The sequence below is a fragment of the Lissotriton helveticus genome, chromosome 1_1 (genome assembly GCF_964261635.1).
Source record: "Lissotriton helveticus chromosome 1_1, aLisHel1.1, whole genome shotgun sequence".
NCBI lineage: Eukaryota > Metazoa > Chordata > Amphibia > Caudata > Salamandridae > Lissotriton > Lissotriton helveticus.
Window position 1 is genome coordinate 86196480 of NC_136057.1, and position 26744 is coordinate 86223223.

The 26744-nt window shown below is 44.3% G+C and overlaps 1 protein-coding gene and 1 long non-coding RNA gene across 2 annotated transcripts in view; both read right to left on the reverse strand.

Moving 5' to 3' along the window:
- LOC144758811 (uncharacterized) overlaps positions 1 to 15977 on the reverse strand; it is an 80522-nt gene extending 64545 nt beyond the window's left edge. The window contains exons 1-3 of the mRNA XM_078646451.1: positions 15857 to 15977; positions 10073 to 10242; positions 7538 to 9977 (exon numbers count right to left, since the gene is read on the reverse strand). Coding sequence (XP_078502577.1) covers positions 7538 to 8942 — 1405 coding nt within the window. The 5' untranslated portion in view covers positions 8943 to 9977; positions 10073 to 10242; positions 15857 to 15977. The remainder of the gene's footprint in view (positions 1 to 7537; positions 9978 to 10072; positions 10243 to 15856) is intronic.
- A 10423-nt stretch (positions 15978 to 26400) lies between these two features.
- The window catches only part of LOC144753268 (uncharacterized), a 73150-nt gene continuing 72806 nt past the window's right edge, over positions 26401 to 26744 (reverse strand). Inside the window, exon 4 of the long non-coding RNA XR_013594291.1 lies at positions 26401 to 26435. This is a non-coding gene — a long non-coding RNA (uncharacterized LOC144753268). The remainder of the gene's footprint in view (positions 26436 to 26744) is intronic.

The following is a 26744-nucleotide window of genomic DNA, read 5'->3' on the forward strand; positions in this document are numbered from 1 at the left end:
AGACAAAACATAATAGAATAGAAATTAAATTACAGCACCAGGAAAACCTTGATGCCAATTACAAATTAAAGCACCAGGAACACCTTGATGCCACATAATGTTAATAGTTTCCCTTCTGAATATTTAATACATTGTTAAGGTATGTATTGAGTTTTGAAACCATATGTGGAGTGAAAAACAGTAACAGGAGGTAGTAACCCAAGGGGACATTTGTGAATCTGAAAGTAAAATGGGGTGCATTAAAAATGCCTTTATTTAAAAGCTATCATAGACAAAGAGGTGTGCTGACTCTACAAGCAACCACTTTTTACCAAATGGATTATTAGTACATGAACCTCAGTATTTCCTATAATGCTGACATTTAGTCTCTAATATTTTTGTAATGTTGTGTAAATATTTGTTCCTGTTAGTTCTCCTTTCAATATTGTCATGAAATGTACCTATTCTTTTTGTCAAACATATTGAAATATCTTTATCACAATTTTTGGGGCATTTTAAAAAGTGTTTTCACTCTCTAACTTGAAGCTTCCTAAGAAAAATACTGACGCCAATTCCTGGTTTCTCTTAGATCATTTAGCTTTCTCACTAAAACAAGCACAATATTGATTTGAGAGAGGTGGTTATTGTAGTCATACACACTGGGGTTAATTTAGAAAAGACCAATTCCTTAATCTTTAGAAATAATACTTGGAAAGTTTATGTTCAATAATTTACTGATAAAGATATCAGAAAAAGATCCCATAATTTCTTCTACCTTGTGGTATCAAAAATATGATAGAATTAACAGACTTCTCTTCTAGATAAATCCAGGTTTGAGAAGTTATTTAATGCGATTATCAACTTTCTGTCTTTTTAACACATTTTGGCAGTGCACAGAGTATTTTCCCTACATAGATCACAACATTTCATGCAATGGTCTGTGCTTGAACGAACAATGAAGGTGTTAAAATGCATTTCTACCACAATCAAGAAACCCTTGGGTCTATGACGATTACTGTTGCAAATGAAGACCTAGCTAAGATGAAATATCCCTTTAAAAGGATGATTTCCCTCACCCACCATAGCTGGCACGCTTCCATTTGGAAATCTCTTTGCACCATGAAACAACCCACTCACTGAGAGGGAGGAGTTCAGGCATATTTTGTTATAGCGAAAGGTATACTAAATATCACAATAATGAGCTCAGGGTAGTGGGGGCAGCAGAGTGAAAGTTAAAAGTTAAAACTTGCTAAAGGGTATGTGGTTTCCATTATTTGTACGCCCCTGGGCCAGGATTAAAAACAAGGACACTGTAGGAGAAATATATATGTACTGTTAGAGTCAATAAGAGGTCAACATGTTTCAGCCTATTAACCCTCCAAAGAGGTGTTTGCGGCATTCTTCAGGACTTAATAAAAAGTTCTGCCGCTCAATGTACTCAATCAATAACAAGCATTGTCATAGCCAATAGGTCTCGCCTTTGGGAACTTATAAGTGTTAAGCCATGCATATTCAGTAACAATGTGACATAATTACTATTAAAAAAAAGAAGACTATAAACTAACTAAGCTAGACGTGACTTTATAACTGGTTAATCAAACGTTTCTGGAGGTTTAGTATATATAAACAACTCCTTTTTTCTATGGTGTGTCATATAAAATTGATGCTCTAAATTTTGGTAAGAATACACAATGTCAAAAAATTCAATACTGCTTTTATATCAATTTACCTTTGAAAGCTTGAAGTGAAAGACAATTCTAAGTGGCATTTGGTTATGAGTAGGCACTAATGACCATTTCCGGATGACAATGTAATTAGCATTTTTTGTATAAGCTGTGTTAAAAGTATGGGTAGGGAAAATGGCTATTTTGGCCAAAGGCTGTCCTTTCTATATGCATGCTAGTTCTAATTTGTACACAGAATCACAATTTGTTATGTGGTACACTGTAATGTTAGATGAATCTGTTTTACTCTTCTGATAAGCAAGGGATGACGATGAACCATTTTTTCATCCCTGGTTTTCAGGTTGGAACAGATGAGGTGTTGGTTGACTTTGCCTCAAAAAATAGTTGTTTCCCGCATGCTGCTTTCATGCGACTCAAATCCCTTCAGTGGAAGAGGCGGCTGCATGCCTGCAGATATGGCCAGATCAGTACTTGGCTGTTTCGGTTCTCCAGTTGGGCTAGAATAGAAGCTGGTAAGGGCAGGGGCTTAGCTTCCTATTAGTGCAGCAGGTGCGATGGCACCAGGTCCCAGATGCCTTAAAGGCCTACTGAACCCTGATAACTGCTGTTTGTCACAGTTCAAACAGAGGCCTGAGGGGCCCACAGAACAATGATTATTGCTGTTTTCCACAGTCCAAACAGAGGGCAGGGGTCACATTTCCTTTCTTAACTTGGGGCCCAGGGCACACTGGCTAGGCCACTGGTTAAGGATGCAGAGGGGAAGAGGTGGCAAGACAGGTGGATTATTTAAACAGCTCGACGATGACTTCTTGTCTGGGTATTAAAGTATTCATCGCAATTAAAGACTGAAGCAGGAATAAATCTCATAATATAGGAATGCCTATGTACAAATGCAGCTCGATCAGACAGGTCGGGAACGCCTAATGGCTTTGAACTTGATAAAGCCACATTAATCACTGGTCTTGAAATGCAAATGGCAGCATTAGGCACGTAGGGGTGTATTCTACGTAATCTCATTATGTTCAGGGTACGGGAGGGTGTTTAGGGAATCAAGCACTTTGACAAAAACATTTCCACCACCTTAGAAATTCAATCTTCCTTGTCCTACCCTAGAATACAAGTAGTACCACATTCTTTGTATACCTGAATTAAATAGGCACAGAAAATGTACCATATTTAAAAACCCAGTTCAGAATTACAGGGAAGGTGCACTGTCCCAGACTACATAAAGGTGCAGTCTTCGGTGGGTGCTGTCATCCCACACAGGGGGAGTACACCAGATTATGCTGGAAAAAACATGTGGTGCCGCAACGTAGGCGCAGTTGTAAACCACCAGTCTGCTTACATAGTAAAGCGCCTGGCAGCTATGAGATGAGGTGGCACATTTCCCCTGCAGGTGGTTGGGGTGTGTCACGATCCTGTCAGGTGGGGGGTACACAATCAGTGCGCCTCCTGACTGCTTGTCTCCCTCCGCCACGCAATTTCATCACAAATCTCATCCCCTTTTGGCTACAGTAGGGTTTTTCAACACTACCAGCGCCAGACCCTGCTGTATTGTACCAGCAGGTCTCCCAGTTCTTTCATGGCCATGGCACATAAAGGAAACGTCCAGGACATCATGCCACTGAGTGACCTGCCGATACAACTGGTGCAGCTGCAAAAAATCTTTGTGTCCTGCCAGACACTGACTCACCCTATTGTAGGCAGTATCCAACATATTCCCCAATGAATTAGATTGTGCCGGTGGCAGACCCATCTCCCTATTCCACCCAGACATAACATTGGCGATGGATGTATCACTTCTGGGATGGGAAGGCCATATGGGAGACAGATTAGGGAACCCTCATCCCCAGCAGAGACCCAACTCCACATCAAGCTGTTGGAGTGGCGAGCATTTCACTTGGCGGTGAAGGTCTTCTGGCCCACCATCACAGGAGGGCTGGTGCAGCTTCTCATAGACAAGACAGTCAATGACGATGGTCTCATTAGGAAGTGTCACACTTGAACTTGTTTGACAGCGAGCCAAGGATTCACCGGCTGCAGTTGTTTGGTCCGCCGAACGGGCGCTGGAACTGCTTAGTTGAATTTGACTTCCTCCCAGGTACGCTGCCCCGAGATACAGAAGAATACTTACTGGGTTGTATTGAATATAGTTGAGAAGCATTTTGGAAAGGCGGCGATCTACCGTCCTGATGAGACCATGGTAATTAACTGGAGCGGTCAAAATATTAACTATACAGGGACTATTTCATATAAATTATGTCTTCTAAGAATAGCCTTTGCTTAACTTGTATTGTACAAAAGTATTTACAGCCCTATTTCTGTGTACAAAATGTGGATCGGACTGTTTTATCATCATATCACTTTCATCTTGAGCACTGCGCAGTCATCACTCAACGCTTTATATATACACTTGATGCTGAGAATACAATTAGAATTTTTGGAAATGAAAAGGCATCATCTGAATTCTAATCATGATAAAAATAGTGAATTAATATATGGCCAGGGCCTGCATATGTGATACAGACCTGTGAGATAATGAACTCACAGACCCCTGTATTTGTTCACAGTGCACATGGGAAGTGCTTATATGAGTCTCTGCTTGTCACTTCTGGAGCAGAATGACGTCGACACTGAGCTGCACAATGTCTCCTACTGCGTGCAGCAGGACTGCTTTAAAGTTTGCGGATCTAGTCTGGCATGTGGGGAATATTCACAAGGTAAGGAATCTGCAGGGAAAGGAGTATCCATCAGAAAGAGCGTTACCAAAGGCAAGTAACCGGTTTGTTATGTTTTCCTGCTGTTGTATATTATCTAATTCTGGGTGGTGAACTCCGCGGAGCTTGCAGAGTTCCTAAAAACTCTGCTCAATGGAGCGTCGCAAGGTTTTTTTCAATGCTCACGCTCTTCAACGTCATGTGCTGGAGCGAGGAAAATCCACCACCTGATGAGATTTTTCCTTGCTCGAGTCGCCAAGGTCTAGTTGGCAAGCAAAATCAACCTCCTGGCAAGATTTCTCAAAGTTGGTCATCGGATTTCTCAATGCAAGTGGTCGCGGCAGGTCACAACCACTCGCGTTGAGAAACCTTCCTTCGCATTGACAAAGCTGCTGCTCGAGTAGAAGCAACTGCACCCTCTTGTGCTGCACATGATGCCTTTCGCGATTATTTTTACAGGGCGGGACAAACACCCCTGGATCAAAATAACCAAGAATGACCCTAACGCACTCCGCTGCTCGCGGAACTCCGAGTAGAGCGCCAGAGTTTTTTTGTCACTTCGCTGAGTTCTTCATTGAGGAACTCCACCTAAGCTTAATCTTATCATGAAAATATAGATATCAGTCATATGTTAAGAAACAAGGGTGAGTAGAAACATTTTGGGTGGAGTAAAATTTGAGACATTAATATTGTGATTTTTTTGGCAATTTGTTGATTTTTGCAAGCACTAACACTTCTCTGTGTAAAGTAAAGATCTTGCGAGTTATGTAACTTTCACATACTCAAATTGTGGATTTTGTTGCAATTAAAAATGTTCAAGGCCTGAAATTTCTTTGGAGGTTGCATGTGGGCAGCCTAAATTATCCTGCAAGAGTTTCTTGATGAATTATTATTATTATTATTATTACTGAGTTTTATAACGCGCCTGGTTACCCTTGGGCATCCCCGCGCTCATCCAGAAAGATACGCCAGAACAAGAAACAGCAAGAGTTAGGCGGGAAACAAGTAGGTTTTTAAAAGTTTACGGAAGCGCAGGGTGCTCGTTTCCAGACGCAGGTGCAGGGGGAGGGAATTCCACAATGTCGCCACATGTATGGAGAATCTCCTACCACCGGTTCTTGCCTTCCTAACCCTCGCGACCTGTAGCAGATAAAAATGATCTGAACAAAGGGCACGAGAGGCCTTGTAGGGTTGAACCATATCCGGCAGGATGGGTGGGCCTTTCCCCTGCAGAATTTTTTGGGCCATACAAAGAGCCTTAAATTTCACCCTCTCTCGTACGGGGAGCCAATGTAGCGCCTTCAGCGCAGGACGAGCTGACTGGCGCCTAGGAAGATCTGTCAGGAGCCTGGCTGCCGCGTTTTGCACTTGCTGCAGTTTGTTTAAAGTCGATTCTGGGGCCCCGAGAAACAGCGCATTGCTGAAATCCAACCGCGAGACAATAAGCCCCTGGATAAGTAGTCTCCTGGCGGCCATTGGGAGGAGCGGTAGAATCTTCCGAGCTGACCGGAGCAGACCAAAACACACGCCTGCGGTCTTTTTGGCGTGTGTCTTGAAAGAAAGGTCCTGCTCCAGCCACACCCCCAAGCTCTTAATCTCCTGTTTGGGGGTGGGTGCAGCTCCCAAGCAGCTGGGCAAACTACTAAGTGACAAGGAGGGGGAGGAGTTTCCCAGCATCATCAATTCCGTCTTTGAGCCATTGAGTTTGAGTGCTGAGCTACACATCCAGGAAAAGATATTAACCAGACACGTGTGCAGCCTGTCGGGTTGATCCGCCCTTTGGTGTGTGGCCTCCGCTCACCCTGCTCGTTCGGAACGAGCAGGGTGAGCGGAGGCCACAATTGACTGCACAAACGATACCGACCAAAGGGCGGATACAAGAACCCACACACGGATAAAAGGGGTTCTTTCAAAACCATTTTCTTCTACGGGAGCCTGGTACGCATTGCAACATAGGGCGACCTGGTACAATAAAGGGAGAAAATCAAAAGATAAGTGCAAGAATCACGCTGACCCAGAATAACCCTGATGAAGTCGCCGGTAAGGTATAATGCGGCAATGAAACATGTTGGTTGTTTTTAATTAGAACAGGCACACGGCAAAGAATAAAGTGGGAAATGCTAGTGGAGCAGAGTTCTTTTTAATTGGGTGGGTCCTATAACTCATATCCTGGAGGATAGGTCCTATTGCTAAGAGGGTCACTCACGTAACTACACAGAGTTTTTTCTTTTGTGCACAGTTTTATCCCCTTTATTTTCAGGGTCGGCAACTGCTGATGATGATATAGTGGGGAGTCAAGCGAGTACCAGTTTGACACATCCTCCTGGTGGTTACTCCCGTGAGGCGTTGCCAACCCCCCCTCCCCTTTTTCCATTAGAGAAGGGTAGAGAAGGTCATTAGATCAGCACAGGGAACAAGGTTACACACACACACACTTGATTTTATACATGAGTATCCATACAAAGAGTGATTAGAGATAACAAAACAGGTAGTAGGAGGTAGATATACCCATTACTCATAAACCATAGAAATAACGAAGAGGTGGTAGTGTTCACCTATTTGTAAGGACAGGCATAGTGTTTTGTGGATTCTGGTGAGTGGGGGGCAGCCTGTATCCTTGTCTAAATCCCCCTTGGGCCCCTTGATGTTCGGAGTCTATCATGAAGCAGACAGTCTTTCAGATTCAAGCGTTTATGGCATAAGGATTTCTCCAGAGTGGAGTTTCTCATGGTGAGATAGCGTTTTTCTCTGCAGCTTTTCTGGCATTCAGAGCACTCATAAGGTTTTTCATCAGTATGGAGTCGCCAATGGTTAGTGAGGCTGTGCCAATCAAATAGGAATTTCTGGCATTCACCGCATTGGTAATGCTTTTCCCCTGTGTGCGTCTGCTCATGCAGAGTGAGATTAAGTTTAAAATTGATGCTTTTCTGTCATTTGGAGCACTGAATTATTTTGATGGTGTGTTTTCTTATGGCGCTTGTAACCATCTCTACCTCTGAATCTTTTCTGACATTTAGAGCACTGATAATTTTTTTTCTCCAGTGTGGATTCTCACATGTTCAGTGAGATGAGATTTATGGCTGAAACATTTTTGACATTCGGAGCACTGATAAGGTTTTTCCCCAGTGTGGGTTCTTATATGCTGAGTGAGATTGCCTTTTACACTAAAACATTTGTGGCACTCCGAGCACTGATAAGGTTTTTCTCCAGTGTGGGTTCTTATATGCTGAGTGAGACTGAATTTGTTTATGAAACATTTCTGACATTCAGAGCATGGATAAGGTTGTTCCCCTGTGTGGGTTATTGTATGTTTAGAAAGACTTCTTCTGTCTCTGAAACTTTTCTGGCATTCAGAGCACTGAAAAGGTTTTTCCTCAGTATGGGTTTTTATATGCACCGTGAGAAGGCGTTTTTCACTGAAACATTTCTGGCATTCAGAGCACTGATAAGGTTTTTCCCCAGTGTGGGTTCTTGTATGCCGAATGAGCCAGCTTTTTTCACTGTAACATTTGTGGCATTCAATGCACTGATAACGTTTTTCCCCAGCGTGGATCTTTCTATGCCGTGTGAGACTACTTTTTATACTGAAACATTTCTGGCATTCAGAGCACTGATAAGGTTGTTCCACAGAATGGGTTATTGCATGTCGAGAAAGACTTTGTTTGTTATAAAACCTTTCCTGGCAATCAGAGCGCTGATAAGGTTTTTCCCCAGTGTGGAATCTCAAATGTGCAGTTAGAAGTGATTTAAGTTTGAAATGTTTTGGGCATTCAGAGCACTGATAAGGGTTTTCCCCAGTGTGGATTCTTATATGTTCAGTGAGTCTGATTTTGAAACTGAAACATTTCTGGCATTCAGAGCACTGAAAAGGTTTATACCCAGTGTGGATTCTTGTATGCCGAGCAAGCCTGTCTTTGCCAATGAAACATTTCTGACATTCAGAGCACTGAAAAGATTTTTCCCCAGTGTGGGTTCTTACATGTTCAGTGAGTCTGATTTTGTAACTGAAACATTTCGGGCATTCTGAGCACTGAAAAGGTTTATACCCAGTGTGGGTTCTTGTATGTCGAGTGAGACCGCTTTGGTCACTGAAACATTTCTGGCATTCAGAGCACTGGTAAGGTTTTTCCCCAGTGTGGGTCATTGTATGTAGAGTGAGTCCTTTTTTGTCACTGAAACATTTCTGGCATTCAGCGCACTGATAAGGTTTTTCCACAGAGTGGGTTAATGCATGTCGAGCTAGGCTCGGTCTGTTACAAAACCTTTTCTGGCATTCAGAGCACTGATAAGGTGTTTCCCCAGAGTGGATTCTCATATGATCAGTGTAATAAGATTTACGGCTGAAACTTTTTGGGCATTCAGCGCACTGGTAAGGTTTTTCCACAGAGTGGGTTAATGCATGTCGAGATAGGCTCGCTTTGTTACAAAACCTTTTCCGGCATTCAGAGCACTGATAAGGTTTTTCCCCAGTGTGGCTTCTCATATGCTCAATGAGATAAGATTTACGGCTGAAACTTTTTTGGCATTCAGAGCACTGAGAGAGGTTTTTCCCAGAGTGCATTCTGTCAAATTCTGTGAGATGAGATGAATGGCTGTATCTTTTTAGGTACAGGTAACTTTTTTCCCCAACATCGGTTAATTTGCCCAGATTGAGGCGGGCTTGAACACTGAATTTGTTCTCACAGTCCGTGTTTTTGTAAGGTGTATTCCTAGAGTTAATATCTCTACATTTAGTTTTCTCTTGCTTATATGCCACGGTAAGAGTGAATCCGATTTTAGAGTCGGGCTTGTTTAGATAATGTTCAGCATTTATCTCTAAAAGAAATTGTGTGTAATCTTCTTAACGCTTGAATAGAGCAAACTATGTCAGGAAACAGCCCTGTAACACCTGTCGAAATGTTTCTAGCAGATAATAGTCTTTAGGTTATAGCCTATCCGGCAATAACTTATTTTGTGACTGAAGTTTTTCTCAAATCTATTTGTATAGGTTCTTAGTAATGCAGTGATAAGGTGTTAGTCTGATATTTAATGATTAAACTGATAAGTACCTTTTTGAACTGACGTAATGGCAGTAACTGAGGGTGTTCGAACGTGCACAGTACTATTGTGAATCACGAGTCGCAGAACATCAGTTCCTTTTACCCTTTCTGTTTGATGTAAGGTTAAGGTTTGTACTTCTGAAGACGAGGATTTATTTACATTACCTATAGCACAACGGTGCTCATTTAATCAATTTTTATATTTAACAGTTTTACATATCACGCATGCACAGCAGAATGTTGAGGCGATTTACATAGAATTACAGAACAGTACAGAATAAAAAGGAAACAATCTGAGATGGTCATGAACACAATAAAGTGGTGAATTTTTAAGGTTTTCGCAAGAGTGAGCAGAGTGGGTCGTTGTATTCTATCCAGAGGCAGATAGTCTCAGACTTGCGTAATTGGTTAAAAACGGTTGTTGAACAAAGGTGATTTTCCAATCTTTTGGTTGTTAAAATGTCAGCTTCGGAGTCTTCTCTCAGCGAATTTTCTTTGATGGTTTGCAGAAGAAACCTTTTGTTATAGCTTTCTTTTATGCAGTATGTGCTTCCTCTCTGGAATTACATGATGTTTTAGATGAAGGTTATTCTGTGCACAGATATGGCTTTGCCCTGGGTTAATGAAATGCTAAATTAGAGACTTCACTTACAGGTATAGTACTTTCCTCAGCTCCCACTTCCTCGCCACACCTAGACTTTGGAAATTGTTTAAACGTAGAATGCTGGATGTCCTTCAGTTTTTCAAAATAATCCTTCTTATGGCACTGACATTCAGTTGCCTAGTGCAAATCTTGCTTTCTTCGTCAGTAATTTCAATCACCTATAGTATTAAAATTAAATAGTTAAACATGTAGATTTCCAAAAATATAATTTACAAGCCAATTCAATGCAGAATTTTGAAAATGTTGAGCTGTTTTTCAGACAGAGCAGAGTGTAGAATGGTAGTCTGAGAGTACGTGGATGTACGAGTGAGGATTTGAAGAATTTTCAACATTTTATTAAGCTCACAAAGGATACATGCACCCTAAGGACTTGTGACATAAAATCCAAAAGGCAGAAATTAAAGTCATATGCACTGGCACCAAACAGATATTTAAAAAAGGATACAATTAATTAATTTGTAATGTAGATTTCTGGGACGGGTATTTCCCCTCCATGGACAACAGGCATTTTTCCCCTGCCCTGAGTTGCCACCTACTTGTACGTGGTATCCTGACTTTGGAGTTCTGGCCTCTGCCTCACGCAAATCTATTGTGTATTGCGAGGACTATGCTTAGACCTATCCCTCAACTATGGTTCAGAGTATGAATTTTATTCCACCTGATTATCAGTTGTTAGGTTTTTCTGCACCTGGATGTACCGGTGCAGAAAAACAGGACACCATTTTTTCCAGATAGGAAAATTAGACTGAACAGACGCACAAGACTCTGGGTGCAGCAAAAGCAGCGAAGACTTATGCTGTTTTGTACAACCTGGGGGAAACACACAATTTTCCCTCTGTTAGAAATTTCGTTCCCCTTCCCTCCCCTGCTTAAAACTAGTGCTAAATAAAAGCAGAAATACACTATGAAATAGTGAATGGCATGTGGTTTGACAGGCAGAAGAATCTGTTCCACGTGGCAACTCCCCAGTCAATGGGGTCAAACTTGTGACTGCACGTTGCTGGGGTAAATCTACCACAAAGTAAAAAAAAACAATTACATGATATTTTTCTGCCACATCAGTACTATGCAACTTCTAACAAGGGACTATGATAGGTCTTGGACCGGTCCTGTGACTTGTTACCAGATAGAGTGGTGGTGGCAATGCACCCTGTTGTAAGGATCAATAGCCTGATGTGATCTTTGCATCATGGTCAGTGGAGTGGCGTCCTCTTGACACACACATGTAATGCTCCATTTCTATGCCTGTGCACAGACTTTGCGCTAACATCAAGTGCGTGTTTAGAGTATCGGTGTGCGTAGCTTAAATGCAATGTGAGAGTGCGACAGAGTAAACTGCATCTCCTGCCTGCCAGTTGTGTATGCAAGTGGGACCATACATCCCTTTTTATACCCTAGTTCAAAGTCCTCTATTACGAAGGAATAATGTGCTCTACAAGTACTCAGGTGCCTGCTGTGCCACCAGGGATGGTGTCAGCCTGACAGTCTATCTAAGTTGAACGGACATCACCGTCAGGCTGTATTACTTAATGGAGAAGCTGTGTACCTGTCCTGAAGAGCCTAGAAGTCTGCCTAGAAGCTTGCCTGCCTGGTAAGAAAGGGAAGGGAGTTTGACTATCCAGCAGGAGGACAAGGCTGTCCTGGAAGAAGCAATGTCCAACACCTCCTCGTTATCTGTAGGGCGGGCCGGAAAGCCATCCAGCAGGACCAGCTAGTCTGAGGGACACCCCCCCACAAGACTCTCGCAACAGTTCAAGGCAGAAAATAATACTCTACGACAACGTGATTGTAGAGGCCCAGTTGGACGATTGTTTGCTGCCAACCGGCCCGTTCAAGGTTGCATTTGCCAAATTCTGAACACAACAGAGTCTGAATCTACTGACTTCCTGGAGAGCCTGAGTCTGGCTTTTAGCTGCTGAATTTCTGACTACTCTGTGTCAGGGGCCCATGAGGGACAATAACTACTCCAGTGTCGAACACCCTGTCTGAGCTTACGCCTGTGGTCCAGCCGGCCACAGTGTGGGCTCAATTGCTGACGGTCGGGCCTCCAGAGGGGCTGCACTTACAGACAGGCCAGGTGTGACTGCTATCTTGGGACTGCTGATCTTCAGACGTTGAGTCCGTTGCTCACTTTGCCACTGGATTCAAGCAAGCCTGGCTGAAGACGGCTGGAATGCCAGAAACCGGTCCTAGGAAGCTTGATTCCGTTCCAGGGAAGGCATGGCTTGGCAGTTCGGGCTGGACTGTTCCCATGAGGCACAGGGTCAGACTGATTTGCATATGGCCATGTCTGAACTGGGGTGGCAGAGTGGGCTAAAGAAGGGGATGGATTCAACCCAGATATGTTGACTGGGTGTGAGTGTTTGATTGGTTGAAATGCTCTGTCCATCACAAACCCCTTTTGTACCACTTTGTTCGCCATAAGTTGGCAGGGTATGCTCAGACGTGAGTCCCTTGCTCACTTTGTCACTGGATTCAAGCAAGCCGGGCTGAAGACGGCTGAAATGCCAGAAACCGGTCCTCAGAAGCTTGTTTCCGGTCCAGGGAAGGCATGGCTTGGCATTTCGGGCTGGCCTGTTCCCATGAGGCACAGGGTCAGACTGATTTGCATATGGCCATGTCTGAACTGGGGTGGCAGAGTGGGCTAAAGAACGGTGATGGATTCAACCCAGATCTGTTGACCGGGTGTGAGTGTTTGATTGGTTCAGATGCTCCGTCCATCACCACCGATCTTCAGGCAACTGCAAAGAAAAGACAGAGTGGGTGCCCTACTGAATGCAGCCCTACAACCAGGACCAAAGTGCTCCACAAAAGCCTGCTGATGGGTCACTGCTCCCTCGAGTGTTCGGTGTGCCATTTAAGTGCCGGGAAACAGGAAAGAGACCCAGACAAGACTGACTCATCCTGTGGAAGGATAAGACGCTTACGAAATACAGTGCACATTAGTGAGAGTGATTAGACCAAAAACACAAAGTCTGCAAATATAGAGTGAGTAACATAGCTTGTCTTGTCCTGACACTCCCTGGCCAAATCACACTACATAAAACTAGATTGCCCTTTATCGAAGGCAGGTAGTCCTCCCAAGGTTCTGGAGGTCGCTGGGCTGCAAGACGACTTGACTTTTGGTTCTGGATCATCCACGGATGCAGACAGGCCAGTAGGACTGGGACCAAGACAATAGTTCTCTACAGATCCTCACCAGCAGAGAAGGCTGCAGTGCCCTTAGGTCGCCAAGAACTGAAATTCATGGCCTGGGGATGACACCTAAAATCTTGATTTAAGGGTGTTACAAGGGAGTGACAGGTAGAGGCTAATTGGCCCCTTTCCTGGGGTGTCTACACCCTCTATCATGCCCACCTCCTGTGGGAAGGGGACATAGTCCTAGCCCTGATTGGATAAGTCCCATCATCTTCAAGAGGGTGGGCACTACAAAGTGTACTTCACCTCGCCTCCAGCACCTGAGGGATGGAGTTAACAGAGGGGGCGGGGGGCACGCCTCCTGTTGTATCTAAGGTTTCCCACCTGTCCTTGCGCCTAAAAGGGGGTGAGGAAAGGAAGATTGCTTGCTCCCTCTAACAGGAGAAGCTGGGGTCGCATAACAAAGGCGGCAAGGCCTTTGAAAATCCTTACCACAGATGGCTCTTCCTGACCAGGGGGAGGTGTGAGCACCTCCACCAAGGAAAGGCATTGTTATTGACCTAGAAGTGCACAGGCACTCTCCCCATGAGGACAGAACACTGACTGGTGGTAGCAGGCTGGCTCAGGCCAGTAGGTGACCACACTAAGGAGTGGTAGATTTTACGGGACCCCTCTAAGGGGCACCCTGTGTGCAATTTTTAATAAATCGGACACTGCAATCAGCGCAGGTATATTTACTAGGACAGCGAAAACTATACAGCAGGTCTTCTCACAGTTCTTATACTGTGACTGCCACTACTGAACATTAATCTTGAATTGTTAAACCGGGGTCAGGATCTGGACAGGAGCCAATGAACAGGAGGGCAACTCACCAGTCTTCTGTCTTCACACTCACTTAGAGAGAACAATGCCATCCCATGTATTGCATGACAAAGAGCCCACAACCCTCAGTGAAACGTTCACCTCTCAGATGGGATTCGTTAATAAGAATAAAATGAACAAAACGGGTCCCTTGGGACCCAACTGATACACCATTCCTACCAGTACCATAAATGCTTGGGGTCCCGCAGGTAAACCTAACAGTGCTACAAAGGCTTAGGGGTCCTACAGGTAAACCTTTCCTAACCCAGTGCTACAAATGCTGTGTGCTCACTGCCGCAAGACTGGGCACTCAAGGGGCGCAATTAGGTTGCTTGGCATTCATCTACCCTTAGCTAAGCCACGTGATGTAGGCAGTAGATCAGAAGTAGCTCTCACTATTGAAAAGGCGAAGACCCTGGTATAACACAAATGCAGACATGCGGTTCGGCTCTACCAGGACCTGTAGTAAACTATTCATTTATGTATATGTAGGATTAGATTGCATTGCAGGTTAATTCTTATTTCACTATTTTCTGCACACAACATACAACATAGATTTCTCACGTGCGCCCCCTGATGAAGGGAGAACACCCAAAATGAACTGGGGCAGACTGAATTTGAATTTACTTGCGGAACAGTGGATTTTGAAAGTGATTCTATGAGAATAAATATGCTTAAACTGGAATACAAGTGGATTTGCTTCCAAGGGATGCACTTTTACGGGTACAAGCTGTGGAGCAGGAGACATAGACCAGATCTAGTCTGGCGCTATATAAACAACTGTAGCCACCCACATCTCCCTTCTGGTACGCGATGAGTGGATTACATAAATACTACAATAATGAATGAAAAATACACGGCATGCATAGACAAGGTTTGCTATGTAACATCTGGACTCCTGTAAACCTAAACAAACACTAGCATTCAGACACTAGGGACATCACCTGAAGCTTGTAAGATTTTCCTTTTGTTTGGTATCTTGTTTTTGGGAGGTGGGTTTTTAGGATAAGCTATTTTTGGGTGCGTCTGGGGGTGGGGTGTGTCAGGTAGCCCCTGTGGTAGACGATGGGATAGAGGATAAGGAGTGCCATGCCATCCCTTCATATATTTCTCCCCTCTGATATTCACAGTCCCCTTTTACCAGTTGTCCGCTTTGCTGTCATCAAGAAGTGGAGAGAGGGGAATCGGCAGGCGGCCCCTTTAAGCCGGAGCTGAGGACGGACATCAGAGGATACACACTTGAAGAAGGCGGGGGCGGAGAGTGCGTCAGGTTGGTCAGTAGTTGGTCCAGCTACACGCGGCATGAGAACGCTAGGCGTAAAAACCAGCGGGGAAGACCGGAAAGACAGAGAAGGACTAACAGCCTTACGAGAGAGAGAACCGGAGCCCAGGGGAGGTCACAGCTTGTCGGCGAGCAGAACACCCGAACCTGGCGGAGGAGGGAAAGCCGAACCAGAAGACAGACCTCACTGAAGGACACAGAGTCACCACGCCATGGCCCCGAAGGGACTTGGCTCTTCCAGGTGCGTGGGCATCTACGGGGCTTTTGGAAAGGGGCTAAGTAAGAGAGGGACGGGAGGGGAGGCTAAGGGGTGAAAGGGAACCAGGGAAAAGGAAATAAGTGAGACGGAAACAAAGACAAGAGCAGAAATCATCGGCTACTCTTTTTCTTTTGGTTGCTCCAACCTCTACACCCTCTCTTGACATTTATGCATAGCTATTATTTATCCCTCACATCCTCCCTTGACTAAACCATAAAGCAAAAACACTTACCTGTGTCTTTTCCTTCTGTCCGAGGGACAACGGCGGTCGAGGCACACCTAAGGTGGAGTTCTGGACTTTTTTTGGTTCCGTCCAGAGGTGTCAGGGACAACACCCGAAGACCCCGGAGTTCAACCTGTCTTGGTACACAAACAAACAGAAACACGGGCTTCTCGATGGTGGCGTCAAAGACCAAAGGTTTATTACTGCAGGGACACAGAAGTCACAGAAACTACACATGGGCAGTATCTAGGAGCCTGTTCGATTTGTACAAAGAGGGTTGTTCCTTATATACTAAATATTGGGCTTCAGGCAAATTCTTTACATGTTACCACAGTTCTAAACATTCGTGTTTTATACAGTAAATATTTGGCGTTGCACAGGAATCGTCAACAGTATCTGATGTCAAAACATTACAAATGAGGGGTTCCCACTAGTCCATCATAATCCCATGTCAATTCTTCATTCAAGACCCGGACCGCCTCATCGTAAATTTCGTTACCTCCCCCTAATAGAGGCCCAGAAGGAAAGGAGCAGAGCCAGGTGTAGAAGATAGAAAGACAGGATAAGAAATGTTTGTGGGTCGTAAATGGGCACGGTTACCAGCTTCGGCCGCCTAATCATGATCAGGCCAATGAACACAAGAACCAGTATAGCAGGACTGGCCTCAGGCTGGGGAGGCAGTTCTTGCCGAGTCATGCTGCTACAGCGTTGCTGGCCTAAGGTGCACGTGTCACTAGCAAGGTGAATTGCCGGTTAAAGCCTACGTGTCCTCAAATGAAAAGAGGTCATTGCGTGTCCATTGACTATGTGAGGGCAAGGAATACAAAATGGCTTCCGTGTTCTAAGATGGATGCCATGGGTAGATCACAAATGTGTTGGTAACAGGAGTGCTCTTGCTCGTAGCATAGCGAAAACACCAGGATATACTAGATGGATCATTTGCGGTTCACCGATATCAAAATTATGTATTTACGACAGTGTTACAAACACGAGTAAAAATCGTCACGGAACCTCAGACCCTCCTTTTGCCCTTACATAGGCAATTACTCAGTCTATATCAGAGTCAGAGTCCATTTCTATGCTCATCAGGTCAGCGACATGTCGTTGTATCATCATCCTGCCTCGTGCCTTTTCTCCTAATGCAGGTGGTTTCCTGAAACAGGTTGCAGCGCAGAGACTACACAGAGCGGGACCACACTGGATGATAAGACAGCACGAGAACAGAAATACTAGGATGACACCAATAACCATCAGAACCTTCCATCCCCACGCTGATACCAGAGTCCAAAACCACTCCATGAAGGACCAGTTTCCCTTATCTACGTGTATAGAGTCGGAAATCTTGTGTAGCTTAGAGATTGCTTCATAGACTGTTGGAGCATTATTAGGAATAAAGACACAGCAGCTCGATTGGATCATTCTGCATACCCCACCTCGATCTGCAAGTATTACGTCTAGAACCATACGATTCTGCAACGTCATGAGACGATCCGCCTGAAGCTCAGCTGTTAAGTTACTAAGAGCACCTGCAGTTTCTGTAATAGTAGATTCAACTACCCGTGTTAGTTGGCGAAGATTTCTACTATTGGCCATAGGCCCCCAAAACGGAAGGAAACCTTTGAAGAAGTCTCCAGCTTCTTGACCAGCGGTATCTTCCTTGCTGAAGACACCTCTTGCTAATCTGGGTTTATGATAATCTGAAGAAGCAGTGTATGTCGGGGGTAACAATCGAGCAATATAACATGAACCTGAAAAGTCAGCAGGCAGCCATGTATATGCTCTGTCCTGACAAATGAAGTAGGTACCCCTAGCAGTCAGAAAGGCAGGGGAGGAGTTAGACGGAAATACGTAAGTCTCAACGCACTCACTCTTCCCTAGCTGAGCTCTCGGATTTCTCCCATTTCCTTGCAAACAGACCTGACCTCGGTGAGGCACGACCCAAACTGAAGTGGAGCTTTTACGCTTGCTTTCTCCCAAACTAAGGCGATACTCTGTAGAGTTCCAACTCAGATACACCAGTAATTCATCTCTAGGATAAGATGGAGTATTATTGACGTCTTTAATCATATCAATAATTCCCTGGACTAAAGCTTTGTTGGCTGAGTTGTATTTAGTGGACCGTGGTGGACGCGGAGGATAGGTCTCAAGGGCATATGAAAAAATGGTCTGAAAGGCCTGAAATGATCCATTATAGCTAAAAGGCAAGACTAGATAGGGAATGCCTTTATCCATAGTGTGAGGTATCAAGCCACACACCCAGCAGTTTGTAGTATTAACTATCAGTTGGTGTTGATGCAAGAGCTGTACAAATGTATTATTAATAAATTCTGAGCGTCGAGCTTGTTCGTGTTCAGGAAATGAGTGAAAAGAATGCATAGAAGAAACCGTAGAAGTAGTAGGATCAAGGGGAGGTACTGTAGCTATTGGCACAAAAATCAAATGTACGCCAAAGACGATTCCACCCACCAGCGTCATCAAAACAGTTAAAAATGTAACCGCACATTGCATTAGAAAACACTTGCGGTGTAGTATTCTGTACAGTCTATTTCTGCGAACATAAATTACATTTTCTCGTTGTAGCTCAGGAAGCTCCATCTTCTACGACCGTTCGCGACCACTGATGATGTGTACGTAGATGAAAATGCCTCTATCAGCCCTGGGAGTTCCCAGAACTAACAGAAAGATCGACCTTGTGTCAGACCCCTGCAGATTCAACTAGGCACACAGCCACGACCCTACGGCTACCCAGACGGCAAGGCAATTTTAAAACAAAAAGAAACGATACAAAGTATTAGCAAACTTCCTGGCTGGAGGCAATGTATAGCAAATTCAAATCTGAAAATAGGCAGTTTCCTGCTTTATTTGTCCATATTGCGAGAACGTAAGTTGTATCTCAGTTTTGCGGGAGCTGTCTGATCTGGAAACAATGTATTTTCAGCTGACGTGGCAATGTTCACGTTCGCAGATGACAAATGTTCTTTTGGTGCAGATGACAAATGTTCAGGGTTCAAAAGAGCCGTTTCAGGAGGAGAGTCAGAATTTGGTGAATCCGTGATTAGTTCTGCATCGCTGAAAGGTATGAACCTGGGGACTTGTTCCGTTTCAGAGGCACCGATTCCTTTCTTTACCCAGTTGTCGTAAGGAAGTGGCAGAGGCACACGTTTAGCATGAGTCGTATGGATCCAATTCCTTCTTCCGGCCACACGAATAGCAGTTCTCGTTGCTAGCAGGACCTGGAACGGGCCAATAAATCTGGGCTGAAGATTTTTCGTTCTTGCGAAATTTCGGATGACCACCTGATCACCCGGTTTCAGCTGATGGCCTGGACTCTCCGATGGCTCTGGCAATGCGTCGAAAACCTGTTGGTGAATAAGACTCAATTTAGCAGTCAAGTCGAAAAGGTAATCAATTAACATTGGGTATTCCAGCTGCTTAAATTCTTTCGGTCTAGGTACCCCCCAAACATTTGCAGGACGACCGAAAACTATTTCGTAGGGACTAAGCCCTACTCTAGAATGTACAGTTGCTCTTGTTGATAGCAAAGCCAAAGGCAATGCGTCTGGCCAGGACAAACCCGTGGATGCTTGTATCTTAGCGAGTTTCAGTTTAAGGGTGCCATTGTAACCCTCGACTAAACCCGCGGACTGGGGATGATTCGCACTATGAAATTTTTGCCTAATCCCTAGGCCGGCACACACACTCTGCATAACTTTCCCTACGAACTCACTTCCGTTATCTGACCATACAATCCGTGGCATTCCGTATCGGGGGAAGTATTCTTTAAGAAGAATTTTGGCAGTGGATAAGGCAGTATTGTCCTTCAGTGGGTATGCTTCGATCCATCTGGAAAAAGCACAAACTACCACTAGGACGTATTTCAGGTTATTACAACGGTCCATGTGAATGAAGTCTAGCTGGATCACTTCAAAAGGGCAGGAAGGAGGAGCGAAGTGACCTGCAGGTGTGGGGATTCCCTTGCCAGGATTATGCATCAAGCATACTATACAATTCCTCACCACTCTCTCTGCACACCTACTAATCCCGTCATTCTTCCAGACCGGAGCCAACATCTTACAAATCCCTTTTGAACTGATGTGCGCTGTTCCATGTGCCATCGTCACTACTGCAAGCACATACGCATCAGGCAACATCCAACGCTGTTGTTCCGACAAGTCAATCCAACACCCACTCGAGTCCAATTTACCCGTGCTCTCTTTCCATGCAAGTTTTTCCTCCTCAGTCGCTTCTTTCTGAATTTCTTTCACGCTTTCCACTGTGTCTTCACACATTCCAGACTCAGAAATCCATCTTGCAGACGTTGCAACATACATTCTACTCATCATATTTCTGGCTGTCTGTTTTGCAGTCTCATCAGCAAAAGCATTCCCACGACCAACATCATCCGTGATTGCTTTATGAGCACTGCATTTCACAATCGCAACTTCAGTCGGTAAGGTTAGAGATTCCAACAAGTCATTAACTAGCTGACCATGTTGAATCTTAGTCCCATGGGACGTGATGAAACCTCTTTCTTTCCACAAACGGCCAAAACTATGGGCCACGCCGAACGCGTACTGACTATCTGTGAACACATTCACTCTCTTTCCCTTAGCTAAAACGCACGCTCTTGTTAGCGCGATCAATTCTGCAGCCTGGGCAGAATTCTGACTCACTCTTGCAGTCTCCACAATCGTACTCAAAGTCGTTACTGCATAAGCAGCAGTCACATCACCATTCTCCAATTTGAAGCAAGACCCATCAACATACAACGTGCCATCTGGATCTGACAACGGAGTATTTTTTAGATCGATTCGTCCTTTTGTTTCTTCCTCAGTTCTGAAACAACAGTCGTGTGGTTCGGAATCACTCGACTCTTGGCTAGTCGGCAACAATGTTGCTGGATTCAATACATTGCATCTTTTGATCTGAATATGACTAGCTAATAGTGTCAGTTCATAGCCTGATAATCTAGCACTGGTAAGGTGTTGCGTCTTGGTTCGGTTCATGAGTGTATCCACAGCATGAGGAACCATAACTACTAGCATGTTGTTCATTACTAAACCAGCAGATTGTCGAATGGAAGCTGCAGCTGCGGCTGTAGCTCTCAAGCAACTAGGCAATGCTCTAGCTACTGGATCTAATGTTGATGAAAAATACGCACAAGGGCGTTGTTTATCACCAAATTTCTGCGTCAAAACACTCAATGCACAACCTTCTCTCTCGTGGACATAGAGCGTGAATGGCTTACTGTAGTCGGGTGTACCCAATACAGGTGCTGAACACAGTGCATTTCGTAACTCAGAAAAACTCTGCTGACATTCAACAGACCATGGTACCGGACTTGGAACACCTTTCTTAGTCAAGGCTACTAATGGTTTTGCTAAAAGAGAAAAATTTGGGATCCATTGCCTACAATAGGAGGTAATACCCAAAAAGGCACGCACTTCTCTCTGCGTGCTAGGAACATTCATCTGTGTAATTGCTTTTATTCTCTCTGGGGTCAACTTCCTTCCCTCCTTTGACAAGAGATGACCTAGGTAGGTCACTTCTTGGCAGCAGTATTGCATTTTTGAAGGTGACACCTTGTGATTCAAATCTGATAAGTGATGCAATAAAGAAATCGTAGCTGTTTTGCAAGTTTCCTTGTCATCGGCAGCCACTAGAAGATCATCGACATACTGTACTAAAGCAGAACCACGAGGAAGTACGAAGGAATCTAACTGACCTTTTAATGCTTGACTGTAAATTGATGGGCTTTCACAATAACCTTGTGGAGCGCGTTTAAATCTAAAACTTCGTCCTCCTAGAGAAAAACCGAAAATATCTCTGCTTTCCTCGGCTATCGGAATGCTGAAAAAGGCATTTTTCAAGTCGACAACTGAAAACCATGCTGCTGTAGCGGGAATCAACGTTAACAATGCAGTAATGTCTGGTACCACAGGAAACTGTGGGATCACAATTTTATTAACCTCTCTAAGATCAATTACGAACCTATATACTGGAGGCTTTGTAGGGTCAGTTCGTTTCAAAATAGGCAGTACAGGACTATTACAGACATTACCTCTAGTCTCTTCTACAACATCTTTCTTGATCAGGTCTTGTACTATCAGTAGGAGCGCACGCTCACCTTCACTAGAGATTCTGTATTGTGGAATTCGTGGAAGTTTGACATTTGCTTTCAAAGTTACTACATAGGGTGGAATTTCCAAGAGACCTACATCATTAGGACCAGTCGCCCAAAAAGTATCAGGGAGTGAACGCAGCTCTGGTGGGAGCGCATCCATCGACAAGTACATCGGGGAGATGATTCCTTTACCCAACGTAAGCTGTACACCTGCTGGAGAACAGTACAATGTCGCGTACAGGCGTTTTAACAAGTCTAAACCAAGCAGATTTTCGTTACAACCTGTCGTCAAAATCAGGGGTGCTTTCAATTGACGGGGTCCAACAGAAATAGACAAAGGACCAGAAACAGGGTTGTGAACAGGGGCGCCCGAAAAACCTACTGAAACGTTTGTTGAGCCAGACAAAGGTGCGCCAGGGAGTTTTGCATGTATGATAGAACTTTTTGCTGCACCAGTATCCAACAGAAACGGTTCGACTATACCTGATGTTGCTACCGCGACATAAGGCCCACTCTGATCTACTGGTACTGATACTACTCCCTCTCTCTGTCCATGGCTGTCCTAGTATTCACTTTGCTGACCTTCCTCACTAGCTTCATAATAGTCTTCAACATGATACTGTGGAGACCTATTCTGTTGGGCAGATTGTCCATTACGCTGGTCGAAATAATTAGAGGGGCGATCACTTGTCTGTGGAGGCATAGCACCTCGTCCTCGACCTCTAGAGTTTTGCATAGAACTACCACGACCTCTCTGAGCGGCCGCATCATTATTTTGCGCCCGAACTGGACACTCACTTTTGTAATGACCTTCCTTTTTGCAATAAGCACATTGGTTCCATTGATATTGTGGCCTTTGAAAATTATAATCCGTTCTTTGATATGACCCTTGCTGCATATTAGTTTGATTCGTGCGAGGCGGATAAGCTTGTTGTAAAAGTACTTTAGTTTTTAAATCTTTCGTCTTTTTATCTGATTTTTCCTTCTCTTCTTTATCCCTATTTTCGTAGTATTGAGCAGTCGCAAGTATTTGCGCAGTCGTAGAGACAGCCCACGCACTTTCAGAATTCTTTAATTTACTACTAAGTTCTGGCAACAGATTGTGCACAAATTTATCGACAAATAATCTCTGGCCCCCTTCTGTGCTCATATCCTGACCACTATGATCCACGAAAGTCTCCTCGAATCTTGTGAAAAAGTCGGAGACGCTTTCGTCTTTCTTTTGTTTGCACGCGGACAATTTGTCCCAGTTAACGCGTAATGCAGGCATTAAGGTTTTCATTAAATCTATTATTCTACCAGGCAAATTAGCAATTAAAGGTTCAGGTTTGGAACCACCTATTTGTTGACCATCTGCTGCAATTATAGCTGCCCAATCACCACCTAGGGCAACTGGATGATTCTCTTTACGAATTTTAGCCCAAATTGGTTGCGGTACTACGTTACCAAATAGCAGATCTATGTCAGCAAGATTCAATACACAAGCGTCAACTGTTTGAGCCAACTCTTTGTAGTATCCTGCAGGATTTTTACGCGGATCTGGCAAAGCCTGTTTTACTGCTAATACTTCAGCTCGCTTCCATGGAATATGTATCCATACTCTCTGGAATTGGGCCGGAGCGGCTGCAATACCAAGCGGTGCATTAGCTTGCACAGCGTCACGCCAAATTGGTGGAACCTCTCTCATTGGATATTGACGATTTCGTTTCGTACTACGTTTCTCTAACTCTCTCGGTGAAAGAAGGGATGAGTCGGATCTATAACTTAAAACCAGTTCCATCGCTTCTTTTATATTCTGTCCAACTATCATACCTGTAGCAAACTCTTTCTGAACATTAATTAATTCTCCTAGATTTGATTCAGGGTCATCCTCTTCCAATTCCTCACGTAGAAGGAAACACATTTCATCGAACACATATCGTTGTGTCGGTTCGTTCCATTGCATAAATGTATCTAATACATTTTGTACATTATATCTTCCAACTTTCGAAACCCATCTAAGAGCAGTGGAATCTAGTATTCCTCTTTCTTCAGTACTGGGAAGCTGACTACGTCTCTGCACAGAGTCAGAGGTAGGAGTCTTAATCAGAGTTTTATAGAAGGGAGATAGAATATTAGAGACAGAATCAGTGATTCTTCGACGAACAGAAAGCGGAGTCATAATATTAGCAGAGGCAGTGAATAGAGTAGCAGTTGGAACAGATAGATCAGGAACAGTAGGAGTAGCTTGAAAATTAGCTTGTGAAGTAGCAGGTGTGAGCGACACAGGCATAGGTAAAGAAGTCGGCAACCCTAGAAGAGGGGTTGTCGAAGGAACATTAATATTGACCACAGGAGGTACAGGAACTTGATTCAGGGGAGCGGGAACAGGGACACCAGGTTGTCCAGCAACCGGTAATTGAACATTCGGTATAGGCGGAGCCGTAGCACCCTGTGCATACGGTGGGGGTGATCGTAACAAGTAAGACAACAGGGGATCCTTTTCAGGGTCCTCTACTATCTTAGCCGTACTCGATGGCAAAGCAGGATAGCACTTGTCTATCGCTAAATTACGCTCTCTATCGGCCACCTCCATCGCTTTCTCAGACTCGTTGAGTTGCAGCTGCCTAGCAGACTGTTCTAAAGTCAACTCTTGCTCTTTCTGTTCTTTCTTCAACTTTTTAATTTCTCTCTGTTTAGATTCTTTTCGCCAATAACGGAAAGAATCAAACATTGCCGGCCGGGCTTTCTTCTTAAACAACCTTCTTTCTAGATTATCGAGAATTTCAGGTTCAAAACTACCATGTAGTGGCCAACTAAGGACACCATCTTTTTCTGTATAGCGGATCCATATCTCGTTATAAGAGATAGGGCCCACACCAAATTTGCAATATAGATCATAAAGGGGAGTTCCAATCGGAGGAACCAAACACGAGTCCTCCAACTGGGAATCACTGTTGCAACTAAAACAAGACAACATACAATTTTTCTGACTTACCATTTTATAATCCGGAACACAAGACAAACAAAACACAAAAAGATGCGCACTTGAACCGAGAACTTAGGCCTACCAGAACTGACAATTGTATCGATACCTGAACTGAACAGAATGATTATCGTAACCAGAATAACCAGTGATAACCTTACAGAACTGAACTGAACTGAGAACTAAAAGGATTATCCAAATAGGAGCAACCCTCACAAAATAACCAACTAGCAACCACTAAATACTTAACTGAGGCACTGAAGACGTCACCAAGGAGAAACCCGTCACGTTTCGCCGTACTGAGGACTGTACCTCGGGTCCAAGACAGGGCGACGGTCAAGGCAACGGACCACTGCAGCCGTCTGAACGGGAACCCTCGTGGAAGAGGACGTCGGGGCCACTTTTGCGATATGCCGGGATCGATGAAGTGGGGCGCCTCCCTCTGAAATCTTCACACGAAGCTCCTCGAATTCTTCAGGCTTTTGGACCGGTACCGAATGACGTCGCCCCACGTTGGGCACCAAATGGAGTTCTGGACTTTTTTTGGTTCCGTCCAGAGGTGTCAGGGACAACACCCGAAGACCCCGGAGTTCAACCTGTCTTGGTACACAAACAAACAGAAACACGGGCTTCTCGATGGTGGCGTCAAAGACCAAAGGTTTATTACTGCAGGGACACAGAAGTCACAGAAACTACACATGGGCAGTATCTAGGAGCCTGTTCGATTTGTACAAAGAGGGTTGTTCCTTATATACTAAATATTGGGCTTCAGGCAAATTCTTTACATGTTACCACAGTTCTAAACATTCGTGTTTTATACAGTAAATATTTGGCGTTGCACAGGAATCGTCAACAGTATCTGATGTCAAAACATTACAAATGAGGGGTTCCCACTAGTCCATCATAATCCCATGTCAATTCTTCATTCAAGACCCGGACCGCCTCATCGTAAATTTCGTTACCTCCCCCTAATAAAGGCCCAGAAGGAAAGGAGCAGAGCCAGGTGTAGAAGATAGAAAGACAGGATAAGAAATGTTTGTGGGTCGTAAATGGGCACGGTTACCAGCTTCGGCCGCCTAATCATGATCAGGCCAATGAACACAAGAACCAGTATAGCAGGACTGGCCTCAGGCTGGGGAGGCAGTTCTTGCCGAGTCATGCTGCTACAGCGTTGCTGGCCTAAGGTGCACGTGTCACTAGCAAGGTGAATTGCCGGTTAAAGCCTACGTGTCCTCAAATGAAAAGAGGTCATTGCGTGTCCATTGACTATGTGAGGGCAAGGAATACAAAATGGCTTCCGTGTTCTAAGATGGATGCCATGGGTAGATCACAAATGTGTTGGTAACAGGAGTGCTCTTGCTCGTAGCATAGCGAAAACACCAGGATATACTAGATGGATCATTTGCGGTTCACCGATATCAAAATTATGTATTTACGACAGTGTTACAAACACGAGTAAAAATCGTCACGGAACCTCAAAGGGACTAAGGAAGAAGACCCTGTGGGAAAGAAGAATATAACAGAGACAATCAATCATTGTGATTTCCTGTAATACTAATAAAAAGTGCACACCAAGAAACTATTCAATGCAGTGTGCTCCTTCTTGACCGACTCTTCTACAACGGGGAGCTACATACTTTCCCTACAGGGAATGGGAGACAGAAACACAGAGACCAACAGACACACACACACACATGGGAAAGCATAGTAGGAAAACGCTCTATACAGTTTTTATATGCTTGCATATGTACATTGTTTTAAAAGATGGTGGAACTATTTATTCTGTTAAATGTGCTTATTTTGCTAAT